This window comes from Bradysia coprophila, chromosome II (genome assembly GCF_014529535.1).
Source record: "Bradysia coprophila strain Holo2 chromosome II, BU_Bcop_v1, whole genome shotgun sequence".
NCBI lineage: Eukaryota > Metazoa > Arthropoda > Insecta > Diptera > Sciaridae > Bradysia > Bradysia coprophila.
The window spans coordinates 1,241,408-1,262,945 of record NC_050735.1 but is presented as its reverse complement, the minus strand read 5'-3'; the positions used below and the strand labels follow the sequence as shown (position 1 = coordinate 1,262,945).

Here is a 21,538-nt window from a genome sequence, read left to right as displayed (position 1 = left end):
TCCATTTTTATTCATAATCCACATTAACAACACCTCCATAATCAACATTTTCAGAATCAAAACATTTAATAATGAGATCGTTACTCAGTCGTCTGAACATTCCGATGAAATCTAAATGAATTTTTCATTCAAAAAATTTGTCAAAATGTTCCGTCCGATATGAATCGATAACATTCATAAATCTCAACAGTGTTGCAAACAAAATTCTTCTGGCGAAAAAAATAACATTATGCTACCAGCATTGACCGATGTGATGTGTACGTAAACATATGATTATTATATATACATAACATAATATATATGTGCCTTGCAATCCATTTTTGGACGCATGTAATCTGAGGCGAACGTGTGTATAGTAGTTGAATAGTTGAGATTATACTTAACCGAATCATTACACGACAGAAAATAATTTAATTTTACTTGGCAGTCTGTTGGATGCGCTAAGAAGCATTCGCACACAGTTGTTCGCCAAATGTTTTATGTATGGGTTAATCGTGTTGTTGGTTAAACGAAATAAAAAACTAAGGAAAATTCTCAAGAAAGAAAAAAGAAATAAAACAAATTGCAGGAGAACATCGACAAGAAAATTGACTGTTGTTTGCTTTACATTATATTCCTGGGTGGGTGATGAAAATACGAAATTTAGATTTCTGTGTTTAGGTTAATCATCTTGGCGGATTTTAATTAAAAGAAGAAGAAAAAATCGATTTGATTTCCGAATGATTTATACATTCAATGAATTGTGTTACGATATTCACCTCAGTTTATTATTGTCTTATTTACTTCAAGTCATGCCTAGCTAAAATATTGTTTATTTTGGTTGACTATTTTCAACAATAACACAAAAATAAGTAATCAATGTGGGTGTCAAATTGGCACAACCATTCTTTTAAAGTTAATGTTCTGTGTTCTTGACAAATTATTTCAACACAATTATTTTCACTTATCTGTTCATTGCAAGGGGATTTAAATAGCTGCAATTGTCTCCCCCTCATAATTCCGTAAATTGTCCCAAAATAGTATACTGACACTGACTCGCATAACATTTATTTTTAAAAAATGTTCAAAACAAGTAAAATCCTGTGTGTGCAAACAAATATTTGCAGTGGTTGGTTTTGTTGATAATTGTGCAACCTTGTCAATTTTTGTAGCAATAGTACTAAGTTTTCCATACGAGCGAAGCGAGATGTACATTTTTTCATGTTCATAATTGATTATCTTGACTCTATCGTATTCGCATTGTTTCAATTTTTGAACCAAATTATTTTGTTAATTACCTAATCCACTGTCTTGCAAGCATTTCAACGCATTAAGTCCACTTGATTTGTATTTTACGTGTCACACACGGCTATTCATCTGTTATCGATAATGACGACGAAAATAAAGACAAGCTCTAGGTAATTCTTTATATAGTAAAATGCATGTTAAACTAATTGAAGTACAAGATTTGAAATCAACCGATTAAAAATGCTTTGACCGATGGAAGTAATAGACCCGATAATAATACTGGTCATATGCTTGCCGTCTGTAACAGGTTAGATCTCGTTCAATAGTAGGAACTTCCCTTTAAATGTTAGTCCATACGAAATTACCACGCTCAGCACTTTTCACAACTTTTTGCTTCGTACTGTTCCCTTTGGCTATGAGAAGTGGTTTTGTCAGCAAAAATTAGATTCCAGATGTAAATGTGCAGACATTTTTAATCGGTTTTGGTGCGCTGATTACGAAAAGAATGTCAACAGCTGTTATCGCTGCAAAAGGGAATTTTTTGATAAAATTCTCCTTCCATACTGGATTCTTCGAGCAGAGTGTCAATATTTGCATATCATCGTACCAGTAGTACTGATTCACTACACACACATATTTGGTATAACTGGAAACCTCAGGTTAAACCTGTCAGGTTTAGCAGCAACGATAACGAACTGTATTTTCATCTTGTAGTTGCTTTAGATATACAGAGGAATTCTTAGACTGATGTAGTTAAGTTTGTCAATTTTTTCAATTATTATTCATGAATCAATGTCCCAAATGGAATAAGACATTTTCCCCCCAAATTTTGATGACCTCAGCTTTCCGTTGAATCAAAGTGAGCCACATCACTCGTCATTTGTGCAAGTTTGCATAAGAACATTTTTTTTACTGTGGCAGTACATGCACATCGTGTCTGATAATAGTACATTACTATACCAGGGAAGTAATCAATTATTTCCCGAGTGTAGTATAACGTTTTACTTTACATCCCTAGTAAAGTGAAGGACCTCTTCTTAACTAGTACTGAAATGTCGCGACGTCCTCGCGTATTTCTAGCGTCATTTTGGAAAAGACTGTTCTTAACTTATGCTCGCCTCCGGCTCGTGCTGGAAACCTCTCATTCGGTAAAAAAAAGAGCCTTTTAGCATACGTTAGGAAAATAACCATTAACGAACATGTAACAAAAAGTAAGCTCTTAACAATGTTGTCTTTTATGCCACGAAATGGATGTTGAATCTGCTGAAAATTCTCAGATCAAAAGAAAATAGGAAAAACATGAATTATCATTTAATAACAAATTAAGTTCCATCATGACTGACAATCCGTATAAGTCACTGCAAAACTATTTGCTGCATAAATATTTCAACAAAATTCCATTCCAATGTCTGAATCGATAAATGGAGTCAAATCATCAGAACCATCTGTTCTAATTTTTCTTGTAGTCAAGATGCGGATTTTTTTCTCTCTCTTTATAAATATAGCTGCCGAACGAGTATAAATAAACAATGGATTAAACAAAAAAAAATCTCTTAGGCATGTAATACCAACCATGGCACAACTAATAATTTTATCGTATGGATGACTAATTTCTAAATTAAAATCTGTAAATGTCTTATTGTTTTAAATTATTTAAGAAAAAAAACTACTGTTGAGACGACAGCCCATCTATCTACTACATATATCTATCTGTCTGTTCCTAAGACAATTTATTCAAATGTGAACCATTATTACATTATCATTTAAGTGTAACGCAACTGAATGTTCTAAAATGTTATTATTATTGTTATTTGTTTCCAGACATTCACAGCCTGGTGTAACAGTCACTTACGAAAAGCTGGTACAGCTATAGATAATATAGAGGATGACTTCCGCAATGGACTCAAACTCATGCTTCTGCTCGAAGTCATATCCGGCGAAACACTACCAAAGCCAGATCGTGGCAAAATGCGATTTCACAAGGTAATGTTTACAAATGTGTGTTGTGTTATAATATATACGCGTTACGCACTCGACTCGGTACAGTTTAAGTTAGCTGATGATCGGATGTTAATCGACACCACAGCGATATTGTTTATCATCAAAGTTTTTATCTATTTACCGTATTTACATTTCAAATTTTTTTTATTTTCATTTATTTTACCGAAAAAAAGAGAATTCGTTAATTCGTTCGAACTCAACATTTTCTTTGCCTTTGCTTCGAATATTTCACAAAATTATAATACATCTGCGTATACATGAATAGACTAGACATCTGCGTGAATAGTTTGCGAGCTAATGATGCAATAGATTTTTAAATTTATAATTTGATTGTTGGAAATTGTCAAAATTTCCGAGAATTTTCAAGAAGACAATTTTCATGAATTTTGGGAAAATTCAAGAATTCCGATACCTTTCAAGAATTTCGAGGAATTTTGGGAAATTTCATGACTGTAAAAATTTTCGGGAAGTATTTCGGGAAATTTCAAGTATTTCGGGAAATTTCAAGAATTTTGGGAAATTTCAATAACTTCGACAATTTCAAGAATTTCAGGAAATTTCAAGAATTTCGGAAAATTTCAAGAATTTCGGGAAATTTCAAGAATTTTAGGAAATTTCAAGAATTTTTGGAAATTTCAAGAATTTCGGGAAATTTCAAGAATTTCGGGAAATTTCAAGAATTTCGGGAAATTTCAAGAGTTTCGGGAAATTTCAAGAATTTTGGAACAAGAACTTCGAAAATTTTCAGGAATCAATTGCTCGAATATGGGCAATTGAGTAAAGGGTACAATCCAGACTGATAATACTCGAAATCGTGAATTTACCATTCACAGAATACTCGTCTCTATACCAGTATACGTATACATTAACAACGTGATAATGATCAACACAACTTCAATAAAATTTCGTTCTCTTCGCAAACAGATTGCCAATGTCAACAAGGCGCTCGATTTCATCGCCTCAAAAGGTGTAAAATTAGTGTCCATTGGTGCCGAAGAAATCGTCGATGGTAATCTAAAAATGACGCTCGGTATGATCTGGACGATTATTTTGCGTTTCGCCATTCAGGACATTTCTGTTGAAGAAATGACAGCGAAAGAAGGTCTCTTGTTGTGGTGTCAACGCAAAACTGCTCCATACAAGAATGTTAATGTACAAAATTTCCATCTCAGTTTCAAGGTAATGTTGATTCCGGTGAAAGGAAATTGATTTTTTGTTCCCGTCAAACAATCTGAATTTGTTCATTTTATTCACACGCAGGATGGCTTAGCGTTCTGTGCATTGATCCATCGTCACAGACCGGATTTGATCGATTACGGACGGCTCTCAAAGGACAATCCGTTGGAGAATTTGAATACAGCTTTCGATGTTGCTGAAAAATATTTAGATATTCCAAGAATGTTGGATCCAGAAGGTATTTTTGTTTGTTATGTTTTTCGTTTGTTAATTTTTGGGATTATTGGATCGAGAGTTAGGTAAAACCTTAGACAATAAGTTCGGAAGATCATGGAAATCATTTTCCATCAAAAATTTTTGGTTCTCTTAGTCATTAGTGATTACAGTCAGAACGCATTCAGAGCTAGACCAAGAACGTGAACATTAAATTTCTTATTCGTTCTCTATGTACGTTCAACATAAATCATCTGTAGATTTGATCAACACACCAAAACCAGACGAAAGAGCTATCATGACATACGTGTCATGTTATTATCATGCGTTCCAAGGAGCCCAGCAGGTTGGACATATAACACACCCTCCACAACCTCAATACCCCTACAAATACTACAATGTGACTAAAGCGTTCCACATAGTGTAGTTTTTCATGTTGTTTCATGAGTTTTGAGTTTTGAGCGATTGTCTTCATTTTGAATTTTTTTTTTGATCATCATTTAACATCCGTTTGAAATGCGCTGCAGCCAACTAATTCATCATAATTTCGAGTTGATTAATCAGAGACTATTTAAAGACTTAACTCATTAAAAAAGAAAGAAATCGAAAGCTGAACGACTGAATTATGCAAAATTCGTGGCTTTGTTCCGATGAAGGTAAAATGATTCATAAATCCACTGCACCGATGTGAGGCATCGTGGTCGTTCGCCAGAACTCACAATGTGTGGAAAGTTGATACTGAATCGATTAACGAATTCAAGGATTGATTATTCCAAGGTTCACGTATGGAGTGTTAATTGATACTCGCTCGGACCAACACACATTCAACAGTCTAATCGATTGTCGAGGCCTTTTGAAAATATTCCCCTTTTACGAATCATTAAAATTCGATTCGTTTGCAACGTACGAAAAAGTCAAATGAATCCTAGGAAGATTGTCTTCCGTTGCAACAGATTTTTTGCCGAAGAATTCAGTCTCAGTTATTGCTACATACATCACTACAACACAACAACATAGACTCTATCTAATTTCCACATCTTAAAACGAATTGTTTTGATTTAACCCGAGCTTCGACTCTAATAAGGACATTTTGTTTGTTTGTTGCTTTTCGAAACTAACTCTATTGACTGAAGAAGAATGTATAATATAAAACGTTGTAGTAAATCCGCCAGTCGTTAAATTCACTCCACCGCTGCCAACGCGCCGTTTTTGTATTGAAACTGGTCAGACTTTTAGAGTCTGTTGACCAAATAAATAGTTATTTATTTTTCAATAAAAACAGTTTTGAGGGTGGAAAGGATTAAAGTTCACTGAACCATTGTACAAATGCGAGATCCCTGCTAAGCAGGAACTTTTTACGAGCATTTTTATTCTTATCATCAGTTCATACCTTTCCTCCATTTTCGGACTTTTGTAAGTAAAACAATTTGTATGTTGGCATCACGATCTATGGCGGGTGATGAATGAGGACATGGTGGGATGTCATAGATATTTTCTATGTTTTGTCAATAATTTTCACTTCATCAATACCGTTTCTACAGACACCATTTTTCAGCAAGAAGACAATTTTGAACAACAAACGTTATACTCTCCTAATCTTTTCGACAATGTAGTCATTCATATATCGTTTTCAAGGTTGTTTTTTACATACTTATGATTCATGCATCAATTTCTTACTGCAATGAATCGCCGTAATTGTTTCTAAAAATTTTCCGGATGTTACTTTTCAGAGCAAACATTTCACTGTAAACATATCAAAAAAGCGACCACTTAAAGTTCTTGAAGTGGAAGCTGTCTATCGAACTTGAACAATGAATATCTTCGCTTCACATCGACAGATTAACTAGTGAGTTCAATCGGTAAATTTCATTCAAATTTTTACCAGTAAATTTCAATCGAATTTTTACCGGTAAATATCAATCGAATTTTTACCGGTAAATATCAATCGAATTTTTACCGGTAAATATCAATCGAATTTTTACCGGTAAATATCAATCGAATTTTTACCGGTAAATATCAATCGAATTTTTACCGGTAAATATCAATCGAATTTTTAACGGTAAATTTCAATAGAATTTTTAACGGTAAATTTTGTTCAATTTTTTTACCTGCAAATTTCATTCAAATTCTTTACCAGTTTTAATACGTATTTTCTATCGGTTCGATTCACTGCAGATGTTCTAAGTGAATCTTATCTCATTTTCAAATATGTTTGCCCAACCTAAAGTAACTCCTCTTGAAACGCACTACTTGAATGACTCATTGATTTGTACAGAAAAAAAAACTCTTTACACAATAAACAAACAAAGAAAAAAATTACACAAATTTACCCATAAAAACATTGTTAAAATGAACATTGTCCACTATTTCATGTAAATTTCTTGCATTTTTGTTCAGGCATGTTATACGAATATATTGATTTTTGTAATAATTAAATCGATCCCAATAATGAATCTAAAATGCTCCATTAACGGATATGAGTTTTAGGTTTTTGTTTTTTTATTTTATTTTTAAATGTTCTATCATTAACGACGTATTATGCTGGATAGAATGTGATTATAATGATGATTTATCGAAAGGATGTTTTTAAGGTCCATTCAAGTGATACCATTCCTAAATACTATTTCGGTGACCAAAATTTAATTTCTCCAATTTTACATGGAATTTTAATCCAGTGCCTAGATGAATCATAAGAGCTAGTGCATGTCAATATTAGGGATCGTTCATAAAGTACGTAACGTTCTTTCAGTGCTGTCATCAAAGTTGAATCTTAAATAACTCGGGAAGAACACGCTCTGCGAAGTTACAACCATGTCCTACCCTCCCAAATGGGTGTAGAATACAGTTTTAACTTTACAGAGTTCGTATTTCTCGAGTTAATTAAGATTTAATTTTGATGACAGCACTGAAAAAACGATACGTTCTTTATAAATGATCCCTTTCAGCTTTAGTTGATTGGTCGGATATCAGAGATCCGATCATCCTAACATTTCAGATCCTTTGTTGGATTCCCTACGCGTTCTGAATAAATTTAAATTTTACATTTCTACCGACCCAACCTCGGACCCAACTATCTATTCCATCCAGCATAATTATAACCTTCCAAATAAAATTGTTACAATTTTTTTTGCAATGATGTGTGTGCTTTTTTGCTATTTGACGTTGTTATTTATAGACCTGCAGAATACAGCAATGCCGGACGAGAGGGCTGTTATGACATATGTTTCATCATACTACCATTGCTTCAGTGGTGCACAAAAGGTCGGTTCAAAATAGTCAAAATTCACAACAATTAAAAAACAGAATTTCGGTTTGAACAACAAAATTTCTCTACAAAATTTCCCGATTGGCAAAAATATTTTTTTTATCGAAATTGCAAATCACAAACCGTCGAATGATGATAAGATTGTTATACATTTTGGTAAAATGTTTCAAACGACCGCCGGTACACAAAAAAGTAAAAATTTAATTTCTTTTTTGCTGCAGCTTGACGCGCCAATCTGCTAGTGTCTTGTATTTTTGATAAGAGTTGTCGGACGTAGGGCCCATACTAAATTGCATTTTCTTTTTGTCCCTAAAATCGTCTAGGCTGAAACTGCAGCAAACCGTATCTGCAAAGTGTTGAAGGTCAACCAAGAGAATGAACGCCTCATGGAAGAGTATGAACGATTAGCTAGTGATGTAAGTATGTCCAGTCCATGGACGAACTAACTCTTATGAAATTCGGTTAGTTGTATGGCCTACTGACCATTTCACTTCCATGCAGTTACTCGAGTGGATCCGTCGCACCATGCCATGGTTAAACTCGCGTCAAACCGACAACTCCCTAGCTGGAGTTCAGAAGAAACTCGAAGAATATAGAACCTACCGCCGCAAGCACAAGCCACCACGCGTGGAACAAAAAGCCAAATTGGAAACAAATTTCAATACGCTGCAAACGAAACTTCGTTTATCCAACCGACCGGCCTATATGCCCACCGAAGGTAAAATGGTGTCGGACATTTCGAACTGCTGGAAGGGTCTAGAATTGGCCGAAAAGGCATTCGAAGAATGGCTGTTGGCTGAAACGATGCGTCTTGAGCGTTTGGAACATTTGGCTCAGAAGTTTAAGCATAAGGTTTGTCACGAATCGAATTTCCAAGCATCAATGTGACTGATTTCAACCAATTTTTTTTCCAGGCCGATACCCACGAAGAGTGGACCCGTGGAAAGGAAGAAATGCTTCAATCGCAAGACTTCCGTCAATGTAAGTTAAATGAATTGAAGGCATTGAAAAAGAAACACGAAGCATTCGAATCCGATTTGGCTGCTCATCAAGATCGTGTTGAACAAATCGCTGCCATCGCTCAGGAATTGAAGTACGTTGCAATTGATCGATGTAGAAATTTTCAATTTTCTTTTAATTCGAAAAATTCCGCCCCAACAGCACTCTTGAGTATCACGATTGTGCATCGGTCAACTCCCGTTGCCAACGTATCTGCGATCAATGGGACCGTTTGGGAGCTCTAACTCAACGCCGTCGTCAAGCTCTAGACGATGCCGAACGTATTCTCGAAAAAATCGATATTCTCCATTTGGAATTCGCTAAACGCGCTGCTCCATTCAATAACTGGTTGGACGGAACACGCGAAGATTTGGTGGACATGTTCATTGTTCACACAATGGAAGAAATTCAAGGTCTGATGCAAGCTCATGACCAATTCAAGGCCACCCTTGGAGAAGCCGACAAAGAGTACAATGTCATTGTCGGACTCGTACGTGAAGTTGAAAGTATTGTCAACCAAAACCAAATCCCCGGTGGATTGGAGAATCCATACACATCAGTCAGTGCACATGACTTGACCCGCAAATGGTCGGAGGTGCGTACATTGGTACCACAACGTGACCAGACATTGGCCAACGAATTACGTAAGCAACAGAACAACGAGATGCTTCGTCGCCAATTCGCTGAAAAGGCAAATTCAGTGGGACCATGGATTGAACGACAAATGGATTCAGTTACGGCAATTGGTATGGGACTGCAAGGATCGCTAGAAGATCAACTACATCGTCTCAAAGAATACGAACAAGCCGTGTACGCCTACAAACCACACATTGAAGAATTGGAAAAGATTCACCAGGCCGTTCAGGAATCGATGATCTTCGAAAATCGTTACACCCAGTACACCATGGAAACGTTGCGTGTCGGATGGGAACAGTTGCTCACTTCCATCAACCGAAACATCAACGAAGTCGAGAATCAAATTCTGACACGTGACTCGAAAGGCATCACTCAGGAACAATTAACGGAATTCAGATCCAGCTTCAATCATTTCGACAAAAATCGATCTGGCCGCTTGGCACCGGAAGAATTCAAATCGTGCTTAGTGTCATTGGGATATTCAATTGGCCGAGACAGGTAACGATTGTCATTGGCTACGATCATCCCTGGCCGACAATTCTAATCTCCGTTTTTCTTCTCAATGTTTTACAGACAAGGTGACATGGACTTCCAACGCATCTTGGCTGTGGTCGATCCTAACTCAACCGGATTTGTACACTTTGACGCTTTCTTAGACTTTATGACACGCGAAAGTACCGACACCGATACAGCAGAACAAGTCATTGATTCATTTAGAATTTTAGCTTCTGATAAGGTCAGTTTTTTGATAAAGCCTGTTAAGGCATAACGACGACTAACCGAAAATTTTGCGTTCTTTTCCAGCCATTCATTCTGCCCGACGAACTCCGACGTGAATTGCCACCAGATCAGGCTGAATACTGTATCCAAAGAATGCCACCATACAAAGGACCGAATGGCATACCCGGTGCTTTGGACTACATGTCCTTCAGCACAGCACTGTACGGTGAAAGTGATCTGTAAACATTTTTTTTTGCATAAGCGTCAACCTATTTAACTAACCAATTTAAAAATTTTAAAAATGAAACGGAAGGGAAAGGAAAACGAAACGTTTAAATCTTAGCACAACCTCTAATAATCTCTGAATCAATCTGAATCTGGAAAAAATTATCAAATTAAATCCTCAGTTTCATACTAATTTATGATTGACACAATTTAAATGTAAGAAGGGGAAAAGGAAATTTTCTTCGAAATTTTATCGGATAGCGGAGAAGATCGTACCGATCGTACTGGAATATTTTCCCATCTGTCGAAACGAACAATTTAATTTTTTATTCAGTCATTGAAGCTTATCGGTTCGTTCTCATATAGCTTCGATTAGAAAATATTTCGATGTTTTTTGCACGAAAAAAAGAAAGGATTTTTCTGGTGAATTGTCTATGAATCTTTCGGTTACTTAATTTCACTTTCGTAGATTTTTTAATAGAACATCAAGTGGTCATACTGGTTGGTCACACACACACATTGTTTCGTTGAGTTCAATTGTAGTTTCTTTATTATCTCTCTCTCTCTCTCTCTTAACATCGCATGCGCATAAATTCGACCCAAACAATTGTTGGGAAAATTTGAAAATCAAATTTTTTTTTTTTGAAAAGAAAAAGAAAAATGAAAATGGAAAACAAAAACGTTCGCGTCGCGCCATTACTAAGCCAAAAGCATAAAATTTATCTTAATTTTTAAGTTAATTTTATTTCCTTATTTTTACGTAAATATTTTTTTTTATTTTTTCTTTTGTTTTAAATTTTATTTTTTCTTCTTTTATTTTTAACATGAAGGTTTGATAAAAGAGCGAATTTAATTTAATTTAATTAATTTAAAGAACATAAATGGCAACAAACACACGAAAAATAAATAATTATTGAGTTACAGCTGAATGTAGCTTCGCCCCCAACATCATTATCCCACTTTTAAAATCAACTTTTTTATTTTTATTTTTTTATTTATAATTTTTTATTTAGTTACATTTCAAAGAGCATAAAATCCCGCTAGAAATATTTTAATTTGAAATTTTAAAAAATTAATTTACTGGAAAACTTTACACACAATGTACAGTAATAATATATACAATAAATGGATTATGTTATTCTTAGCCCATTTTGTGTATTATTCCGTTTCAGTGGCTAGTGTCTTTCAACGACTGCACAAAGACGATTCGCAGTCTCGAAAATTATTCAGTGTCATACAAATGTCTGCTGTCTACCTTCGATATTGTACTAACAATAGCCAGTGCAGACTTGTGCAATGTTTATTAATTCTCATGGCTCTCTCGGTACCCGCTACACCAATAACTGTCGCGTTTCCAAAAGTTTCTAATTTTTTTTTGGTGAAGCGGCTGCAGCGGAACCACTGACGTCTTTGGGACCAACGGATGCTTGTGCTCATTCCGAAAGTTTCCAGTTGTTGCCATTGATTTTGACACTAGTGACACTAGTATTGGACATAGAATTGAAATGAAAACTTGGTCAATCGATCAGCTAATATCCAGGGAGAAACCATTAGTGGAATTGGTGGTGTCGGTAAATATTCTGACCAATCGAATCTTTGATCAAGTTGTCGTTAGAGAAAGTCAAATTAAAAGTGGTCAAAGGAACATGGAACAAAAAGTGTAGAAAAAGAAGAAAATAAAATGAGTTTTGAACGAGAGGTTCAGGGACAGCATCCCCAAGTAAAGTATTTTCAATTGTGGTGAGTAGAATTCCTGACAAGTGGCGCAGCAGGAAATATAATTTTCGGAATTTAGAATGCAAATTTTGACTAGTGGCAACACACTTCAAGCATGAGTGCTACTTTAAATAGAGTACTGAAACGGGACAGTGTATCGAACAAATTTTGACACTGTAAAAAAATCAAGAAAATAATATTATTTTTAGCAGCTGTCACGCGAGGCACTTTTGCTTGAAGTGCGTGGTTTCCCCATCGGCTAATATCTATTTGTCTCTAATTTCATCGAAATTGGAGCGTAGCAAATATTGAGGATGATACTTATAATATTGAACGTGTTATACACGGTAATAAATGATGTGAAATTTGTCCGACTCGAATCGAGTCACTCGATGACGACTCGTCGACATTTTTACTAAAAAAATATGAGGTAAAGCTTCTCAGCTCCGATAGAAAAGTTAAACAGACAACTGAACGGTTACGTCAAAATGCATTTGATGCTTTATAAACATCAACCGGACCTGGAGAGTTTTAGTTTATATTCCGGTCGTAAGGTAAAACAGAAGGAAATGGCTATTTTCCTAACGCATGCTGGAAGGCGTTTTTAGCGATTAGGAGGTTTCCAGCACGATCCGGAGGCGAGTTCTGGAATCGAATTCGCTATATAAGAAACCCCAATGTCGTGCCCTACATTGATCCCAAGCAGAACACACATGGATGTCGCGTGGTGAGAGTTGTACTTGGTTGAATACGTGCGATTACGTGTACTGAATGTTATCAAGGAGAACGAAAAGGTGGATTAGGGCGTGATCTTGCCGAAATTCTCACGTTCAATGTTTTCATGGGAGATGTTTGGTTACTTAAGTCAAGTCAAGTCAACAACCGAAAAACGTACTGATCCTGAAATGACGGAGAAAGCAATTACAACTAAGTTCCATTCAAATAAGATTTCTGAATCTGTTATTTGAGACCCGACGGGAAGAAACCTGATGGCCTCAGTCTTATACCTTTGACCAATGGAAAATCACTGTTATGGGACTTTGTGCTGATACCTTTACATGGCATCGGGGAATCTGGCGCACGGTGCCAAAAGAACGAACTTTTAAACTACGTAAAAGGTGAACTCGCACACGCAAGATCATTGCTGCAAATGCTTTTTAGCCATGTCATCGACTTAATGACTCCTTTTACAAAATTTTGGTATCGAAAAATCGTGTGCGAGTTCACCTTAGTTGAAAAATGCGTTGTTTTAGCACCGTGTGCCAAATTACCCCACGCCTTTTACATCGTCTTATAAAATCGAACATTAAAAAAATTAGGTTGGGCAGCAAAACACGTGGAAGAAAGAAAAAGTACGAACACTACGACGATTTGCGAGAACAATTTATTTTCATTCCAGTCGTCACAGAGACGTTTGGTGTGTCTCAATTCAGTGGAAATGTTGCATCGATTCTTGGTACAATTCCACCTTCCAAGAACTTGGTAGAATGATTTTATTTATAAATAATGTAAAATACTGTTAAATAATATCAGTCAAAAAACCCTTAAATGGTAAATGTGACGCAAGTCCTTTATCTTACTTACAAAATAACTGATATCGCTGAGGGTGACGCATTGTGCGCCGTACGCAAAAGTTTCATCAACAAAAATTGACCCAAAAAATTTGCGAAAGAAAATTTTACAAAAATTAATTTGCGTCACAAGTGGCAGATGATTCGGTTTTCTTCCGTTTAAATTCCTTACAATCGCTAAACCGAACTGGTGTGCATACGTTATTTTGCACCAGCTGGTCCCATTTGGAATTGTATGTGACCAGCTGGTGCAAAATAACGTATGCACACCAGTTCGGTTTAGCGATTGTAGTACATTTTTCACCATTTTCCTAATAATATGTTCCTCAACATCTGCAATCAATATTTCGAAGTTCAATATCTCGGCCAATTTTGAAGCTGCAGTAACGTGTGATAGCTCGGTGAACTCGTATGGATTCCTAGATTCCATATATCCTAGTTTGGGGGCCATTGGAACAAAGGGTGAGAAGTCAAAAAGTTGCTGTAAAAATTCAAGTTTATTTACTCCGTAAATTCAAACACGTCTTATTCTAATGACTTTCGTATAAGAACTGACTCGATCAAAGGGTTGTACGCATACACGTACGACTTACTAACACATTCCCACAATATGCTCCGCCGTCCCCAAAAAACATTTTCGTAAACTTTTTTGGTAGTGGACTTGCGTCACGCCCGCTTACTAACGTGCGGGCATGATAAAAATACTATGCATTATTTGAGTGTGAATTTGTAATTCAATCGTCAATTATTGTTGCTTAAAGACGGCCCATCGTCTACTTTCTTTAAGGTCGATTCACAATCGCGTCGTTGTGACTAGTTTTGTCTATGAAGGTATGTGAAGTTCTTGTGATAGAAAATACTGGAGCAACTTCGAAGGCAATAACCAAAAAAATTTGTAAAGGCAAGTCTCTAATTCGAAGTATAAAAAGACTAGTTAGATGTTCCCCAGTTTACATTTATTTCAACGAAAACGTCGAAGCATTTACTGACAAACTATTTTTGGGCACCTTGTTCTTTTCGTGGACCTTCCTCTTGTGCGTCTTCACGTAGGCGGGATTTTTGAATCGCATATGGCATATATCACAGGCGAAATTTTTTTCCGTTAAATGGATAGTTCGATGGACGTACAGCATACTTCTGGTACGGAATTTTGAACCACAAATTGGACAAGGAAACGGTCTGAAAAAATTTGAAAATTTCTATTGAAATTAAAATAAATTGGTTTTATTTTAAGATAAGCGAAAAAAGGACTGCTCAAGTTGCACAGCCAGTAAAAAATCGATCTTTTCAAAAACAGAAATTTTATTAAATAAAAATCGTCCACTCTATTCCTTCCCCACGTTCCAAGATCCATGCTGCGTTTCCCCTTTGAATAGCAATTGAAATTCTTTGCAATAAGTAATCTATTGAACGCTTTTCCCCTGATACATGAAATTAAAACATTTTATTCGAAGGATTCATTCGACAGAAACTCACCTTTCACCGGAATGCACCCGGTTATGATCGGCTAGCGATGCAGCCGATGCAAATGTTTTTCCACATATAGAACACGGTGCAGCTTCTGTTGTCCGATTGTGCTGTCGTATGTGCGCTGACAAATCAGCACTGACCAAAAATGTCTTACCACAAATGGGACAGATGTGACTTGGCTTTTGATTCGTGACGTTGTGTTTCTGTACGTGCAGATTCAGATATTTTCGATTGAATGTTTTACCACAAATGTTGCATGTCGCCTTCGCTTTCGGCATGCCCGAATGACGGAACAGCATGTGGCTCAGCAGGTTTTTCTTTTCTTTTACCCGGCGGCCACAAATATCACATTCGTATAACGATGCCGTTGTACCGTGGCTCTGAATGTGTCGTTCGTAGGCACTGATTCCGATGAATTTTTGTCCGCACACACTGCACGTTTGTGGCTCGACGAATTTCTTGGAACTAGGATTCTTGGTCGCGGCTGTCGAATGAAGTTTTAAGTGCGCTGTGAGATCTCCGGCCATAACAAAAGCCTTGTTGCATATCATACACTTAAAATTTCGTTCGTCATTGTGCCGCTTAAGGTGAGCAATCCGGTAGTTCTTCCGTATCATCTTTTGGCAAATTTCACACTTTATCTTGCTGGTGTGTTTGTAGCGAAAATGGTCGATGAGATACTTAAATTTCGACGCCTTGCGTCCGCAAATGTCGCATTGAAACACTTTGGGAGTAGGACCACACTGGTGGATCCGAATGTGTTCCTTAAATGTGTGCCTGAGCTCAAACTTTTCACCACAAATTCCACATTCCTTCGGCTCGGTAAATTTTACAGAATTCTTTGGTCTGCCTCGCCTCTTCGCTGTAGAACGATCAACCTCATCCAATGAACGATCCATTGAATGGTCCACCTCATCTTCATTCGACCAACTATCTTCAGCATCTCTTGGTTCTGGTTTCATTTCACTGGAAACGAAACTGTTGGCTTGTGGAATTTCTATTTTAATTTCTTCGATTTCAGGGACTTGAGCAATTCTGAAATTTGATTCTGGCACATCTTCTGGTGCTTCTTCTTTGATGTGAAATAAATCTCGAAAATGTATCATGTAATGGACGAGAAACTCGTCGTGATTCATTTCTTCAATTGGACATATTACACAGTGATAGGAAAGTACACCCATGTAATTGCCACGTATTTCACCAAATTTTTGACTGGTTGGATTTGGACCCAACAGCGGATCATATTGACATTCCATGTTGAGGTGATGCTAATGTACTTCTTTCGAAAATCTTTTTAATCTATCATCATCGATGGCACCGATTAATTTTCTTGTTTATGTTGTTGCTTATCTGTCAAAATTTCGTTTACCTCTACCGTCTCTGCAAATGTCACCTCGAAAGAGTAAAGGTCACAATGGAAAGTATTAGACAAAAAGACAGAGATGTGACTTTATATTATTCGTTTGTTCCAATTAACTGTAAACCCGAACTTTAACAACATGAACGACAACGATTTCATCCATAGAGATGAACGAGATGAACCTAACCTAAACGTCAACAAATTTCTTTGGAACAAACCTATATCTACCGACCTTGGTATATTTTGGAATGTGTTTTACATGCCTTCAAGGCATAAAATTCGGAATTTTTCTCGTATGAAAAATTGTATACGCATCTGAGGTGAACGGTTGATTTTAGGCAATTTCGTTACAAACTTGCGAAATTGCCTAAAATCTACGGTCCACCACAGAGTGTAAATAACTATTTCATGTAGGTGGAAGCCAAGAATATAAACAATGAAGGTAATGCATGCCCGCTGACATCGTCTAACGCACTATAAACTGAGTGTAAAGTCTTTTTTTAATGTTGCGATTTGGCAACGGACTAAATGCAACACTCACACACAGTGCAAGGCTATCAGAACAACAAACAATTCAAAGAGCTGTTGCTAAGTTTGGGTGGAATCGAATTCGAATAACCACTCGGAACTCGCCACAACTTGACGCAAACGAACTCAATATAACTTGACAAAACAAAATTCACCTGAAATTAGGGATCCGGGCGTAACTGCATTTGCATTATGCTGAGTGTTAATACACTTTGTGTGGACGCCCGTGATTTTGGTGGGTTATGAAATTAAATTTCTCTATTTTGCTTACATTTCAGTGACAAATATTTATGACCAAGGTCTTTGAATGTGCTAGGTGAAGTCCTTTTTTACCAAGCGAATTACTTGTCAACGGAAAACACATGAAGAAATTCCGAAACAATATTGCTAAAAAAAAACGTGGAAACCGAATTGCTAGACCAGTTTGTACAAGGACGACTCAAGGTGCTGCTGTCGAAACACCCAATTGATAGGTCAGCAAAATAAATAAGGCTACTACGATAATTCAGGTCCCTAATCAAACAAGCGGTTCTGCCTGGGTTACTTTACTCTGCTGTGATGAAAATCAGTTGAGTTTTTTAAAATAATATCGCTATTTCCTCCAGTTTGTATGGACAGGCCATACCTGGTTTGTACTTTCATTGCTAATATGGACCACCGCATCCCAACCATTTTCAATAACTCGTAACCAGTAAGAAATGTCATTGTGAATTTATTTTGACGTTTAGCAGTTTTGAGGTTAAGTTTATTTCATTGTCAACACGCAGGACCTGAAAGCAACGTGCGACTATTAAAATCTTCGATTCTATCACCCAACCGACAGGATAGACGCTACTATCAACTTTGTTACGCTCAACTAAAATGGGGAAACCTAAAAAGAGTAAGAAATTTGGTCATGCAGCTGCTCCAAGTAAAGTTGCGCTGGACGAACAAATCACCCAAGGGCGTGTAGCCAAATCGAAAGGAAATTTGAAGATTCGTCTACGTGCCGAAGAGGAAATGGTAAGTGGTTTGTTGAATCAGCTGAAGCCTGCAGATTTACCATAATTCGTCGATTGATTTGCAGTACGTTGATGCCAAATCGTCGCAAAAAATTTTATCGGCTGCCCGACAACAACAAGCTGAATTCAACATTGAAGACGATTTTGGACCGCCGTTGGTGAAAAAACTGTCAAACCCGTTTGGCCCACGACGAAAACTCAATAAGTTGGACAGTGACAATTCCGACTCTGAGGTGGAGGATCAACCAGATGTTTGCGAACAAGACTTTTTCGATGACATTAAATTGTCCGAAGAAGATGCACGCGCCATGGAAATGTTTCAAAACAAGTAAGTTGCATCCGTTAGTGGAGATTGTTTCTTGCAATTCATGATTGTCATTTAGGGACGGTCAACGAACACGCAAATTGGCAGATGTAATCATGGAGAAAATCTCGGAAAAGCAAACTGAAATTCACACTCAATTGTCGGACGTTGGTTCGTTGAAGATTGAGGAACTGGATCCACGAGTCAAGGAAATGTACGAGGGAGTCAGAGATGTGATGAAAAAATATCGCAGTGGCAAGGTTCCGAAAGCATTCAAAATCATACCGAAACTGCGTAACTGGGAGCAAATTCTGTTCATAACGGAACCACATAATTGGAGCGCGGCTGCCATGTACCAGGGTACTAGGTGAGTGCATTGAAATGGGTCTGTCGTTCGTCAAGTGCTCAAACGTAATTATCTTCCAGAATATTCGCATCAATTCTGGCACAACACATGGCCCAGAGATTCTACAATTTGGTTCTACTCCCTCGCATCCGTGACGATTTATCGGAGTATCGTAAATTGAACGCTCATTTGTACAATGCCATGAGAAAGGCCCTGTTCAAGCCAGCCGCATTTATGAAAGGAGTTATTTTGCCTCTGTTGGAGGTAAGTGTGACGAACGCCAGGTCGAACATTTAAAATTTTTAACCATCCATCATTTGCAGTCCGGCGATTGTACACTTCGTGAGGCAATCATTTTTGGCAGTGTAATCGCACGCAATCAGATACCGGTGCTTCATTCGTCCGCCTGCCTTCTGAAAATTTGTGTAATGGAATACAACGGCGCCAATTCGATATTCATTCGAATATTTCTCGACAAACGGTACGCGTTGCCGTACCGTGTAGTAGACGCAACCGTTTTCCATTTCATACGCTTCGAAAATGACAAACGCGAGATGCCCGTCCTGTGGCACCAGAGTTTGTTGACGTTTTTGCAGCGATACAAGAACGATATTTCGTCGGAACAGAAAGAGGCGCTGTTCGGACTGTTGCGGAAGCAACAACATCCTAAGCTCACGCCGGAAATCCGTAGAGAGTTGCAGGCAGCCAAGTGCAGAGATGTGGAAATGATGGAACCGAGCCATAATTTGGGACCAATGCCGATGGGAGATGATACGTTACCCGATTACGGGCTGGGTGAAGACGATGTAAATATGCAGGCGTAGAAATAAGTTTTAGGGAAATACAACCAACACATTGGTTTATGATACAAAATGGTTTTCATTTCTTAATTCCACGATTTATCGGCGTCGGAAAATTGCATTGAATCGATGGAATCAATTTTCTCTGACATGACATACTGTTTCGTGGCATTGTTTTCATGAAATCACCTTGGAAATAGTTACAATATTGAATGAGCAATCTATCTACAAGCTCCAGGTTTCGAAATTAGAGGTAGACTAAGTTTGTACTGATTTTTGTGTACTCAGTCTTCAATCTTTTGATACTCTTGATTATACACGGTGGGTGGAATTTTTCACTTTATTTCTTTTTTACGTCTGATCCCTGGTTTCTTTCGGAGATTCTCTGGACCATCCTAAGTGCAACTGGGAAAGGAATATTTTTTGACGGTTACTCGTTCGGGGTGAGAGCAAGAATATGTGTTCGAGGTTCCACAAGTTTGCAACGAAGTGATCGAGATTTCCTTTTCGATGAAGAGGGCTACGATGGTCACTTCCGGCGAAGATGCTTGCACTGATATGTCACAATATTTTACTGTGGCAACCAAAAACAACCGCACAGTTCGGTCTTGGCTGGACTAGCTGCTTAATTATCATCAGTTCAACATGTTAATTTCGAACATAACTTACCTTCCTCTTGCCTTACCTTACACCTTTTCTGTTCCTTTTTTCACCTTTTACCGTACACGCAGATGCTTGTCAACATGATTACTCCGATCATACCACTTCAGCATAAATGTTACCATCTGATCAAAGTGATTTGAATTGCCCTACTACCGGAATTAAAAAATTCTTCTCGTTCATTGTCTTGTCACATCGTTCGTTATAACTATATTTGCCTTTGATGGTCTAAGTGGCAGGAATTTCAGGTGCACTTTCACGCACACATCCACGTCCACTTGGACGTCCAATGACTTTGAAAACGCTGTGAGCCTCTAACAGTCCAGTTTGATCACCGCTGTAACCAAGAAAAGCCTAGTGACCTAAATACAAATTAATGTGAAAATGGTTCCAAATGACGAATGAAAATTTAAAAATGGAATTTTTATTGAAATGCCGCACCAGTTAATTGAAAATTCAAAATTTTTACTTTACTTGTCAGGCACGACCGACTGTAAAATAAAAGTTTTATTTTTGAATCAGACACGCCGACTTTCGTTTAGCCCGTTGGGTGCTGAACCATAAATTTAACAAAGGATGGTAGTTGCATCGTAGTCGCGAGCGGAGCGAGGGAAATTTTTTGCCATTTTTGTCTTTTATCCATGAAGTGGAAAGTAGTCTGAAGTTTTAGGAGTGTCAAAAGACTAAAAAGTTGTTTAGAAAATCTAGTTTAGTAATTAAATACATCAAGAAATGAATAATTGTGAGCGAAAAAATTTGTGTCTCGCTCTCTTACCTTCTTCAGCAACTGAAGTTCAGTTCGACAAATGTTTTACTGAGTGAATGTTTCTCATTCCTGAGCTCGTTTTTTCGCATTTTGTTCTAAAATATGTTATTTGCAGGTGTCTAACAATTTTGCTTCATATAATTAATATAATGAAGATAAGATGATGAAGATGCATCACCAACGAATGTTTTTCTCCAATACAGATTTTGGTGTTTTTCTTTCAAAAAAGGAAAGAAAATTCTCACTAGCAGTCGAATGCTCACGTGCAAATGAGCTAAGAATAAGTATTTGGTAATGGAATTGGTAAAATTGCGACGCAGTCAGGGCCTATTATGTAGAATTAAATTTGCAAAAATTCCCACAAAATTCTCCACAAATTTGCAAATTTTTTCAAAAAAGTAACTTCCACACACCTTCAAAGTCAAATTAATTGCTTTATTAACTTTAAATTGTACTAAAACAGACAAAAGAACGCAAAGACTTGCAAAATGTGCTGAAAATGAAGCGTAAATTTGTGTAAATTTTTGTGAATTTCTGTGAATTTTTGCAAATTT

The 21,538-nt window shown here is 37.1% G+C and overlaps 3 protein-coding genes across 13 annotated transcripts in view; 2 read left to right on the top strand and 1 right to left on the bottom strand.

Annotated features, from left to right (window-relative positions):
• Window positions 1–11,606, top strand: part of LOC119067163 (alpha-actinin, sarcomeric) — a 45,949-nt gene extending 34,343 nt beyond the window's left edge. For 5 of the 11 annotated variants that reach the window (XM_037170161.1, XM_037170400.1, XM_037170085.1 and 2 more), the window contains exons 3-12: window positions 3,049–3,210; window positions 4,153–4,407; window positions 4,489–4,642; window positions 4,878–5,017; window positions 8,206–8,298; window positions 8,384–8,734; window positions 8,797–8,975; window positions 9,044–10,015; window positions 10,091–10,253; window positions 10,322–10,539. In XM_037170161.1, the coding sequence (XP_037026056.1) occupies window positions 3,049–3,210; window positions 4,153–4,407; window positions 4,489–4,642; window positions 4,878–5,017; window positions 8,206–8,298; window positions 8,384–8,734; window positions 8,797–8,975; window positions 9,044–10,015; window positions 10,091–10,253; window positions 10,322–10,480 (2,628 nt within the window). In that variant the 3' untranslated portion in view covers window positions 10,481–10,539. Of the gene's footprint in view, window positions 1–3,048; window positions 3,211–4,152; window positions 4,408–4,488; window positions 4,643–4,877; window positions 5,018–7,792; window positions 7,879–8,205; window positions 8,299–8,383; window positions 8,735–8,796; window positions 8,976–9,043; window positions 10,016–10,090; window positions 10,254–10,321 lie in introns of all 11 variants that reach the window. The other 6 variants (XM_037170722.1, XM_037170566.1, XM_037170652.1 and 3 more) reach the window with 3 other exon arrangements.
• Window positions 11,607–14,686: 3,080 nt separating this feature from the next.
• LOC119070643 (zinc finger protein OZF-like) lies at window positions 14,687–16,603 on the bottom strand. The gene is made up of 2 exons (XM_037175110.1): window positions 15,226–16,603; window positions 14,687–14,928 (listed from the first exon to the last, which is right to left on the bottom strand). Exons 1-2 carry the CDS (start codon window positions 16,473–16,475, stop codon window positions 14,706–14,708), a joined length of 1,473 nt encoding a protein of 490 aa, XP_037031005.1. The 5' UTR covers window positions 16,476–16,603; the 3' UTR covers window positions 14,687–14,705.
• Window positions 16,604–17,832: 1,229 nt separating this feature from the next.
• LOC119071051 (bystin) lies at window positions 17,833–19,622 on the top strand. Its single transcript, XM_037175710.1, has 5 exons — window positions 17,833–18,109; window positions 18,174–18,436; window positions 18,492–18,779; window positions 18,839–19,022; window positions 19,082–19,622. The coding sequence occupies exons 1-5, from the start codon at window positions 17,969–17,971 to the stop codon at window positions 19,580–19,582; spliced, it is 1,377 nt and encodes a 458-aa protein (XP_037031605.1). The 5' UTR covers window positions 17,833–17,968; the 3' UTR covers window positions 19,583–19,622.
• The last annotated feature ends 1,916 nt before the right edge of the window (window positions 19,623–21,538 follow it).

What these genes read in the sequence shown, in the direction of transcription:
- LOC119070643 (XM_037175110.1), bottom strand. Translation starts at nt 16,475, where the DNA reads ATGGAATGTCAATATGATCCGCTGTTGGGTCCAAATCCAACCAGTCAA. An exon ending in CGGGTGCATTCCGGTGAAAG is followed by an intron (nt 14,929 to 15,225) that starts GTGAGTTTCTGT and finishes AAATTTTTTCAG; the next exon opens with ACCGTTTCCTTGTCCAATTT.
- LOC119071051 (XM_037175710.1), top strand. Translation starts at nt 17,969, where the DNA reads ATGGGGAAACCTAAAAAGAGTAAGAAATTTGGTCATGCAGCTGCTCCA. An exon ending in TACGTGCCGAAGAGGAAATG is followed by an intron (nt 18,110 to 18,173) that starts GTAAGTGGTTTG and finishes ATTGATTTGCAG; the next exon opens with TACGTTGATGCCAAATCGTC. An exon ending in ATGGAAATGTTTCAAAACAA is followed by an intron (nt 18,437 to 18,491) that starts GTAAGTTGCATC and finishes ATTGTCATTTAG; the next exon opens with GGACGGTCAACGAACACGCA.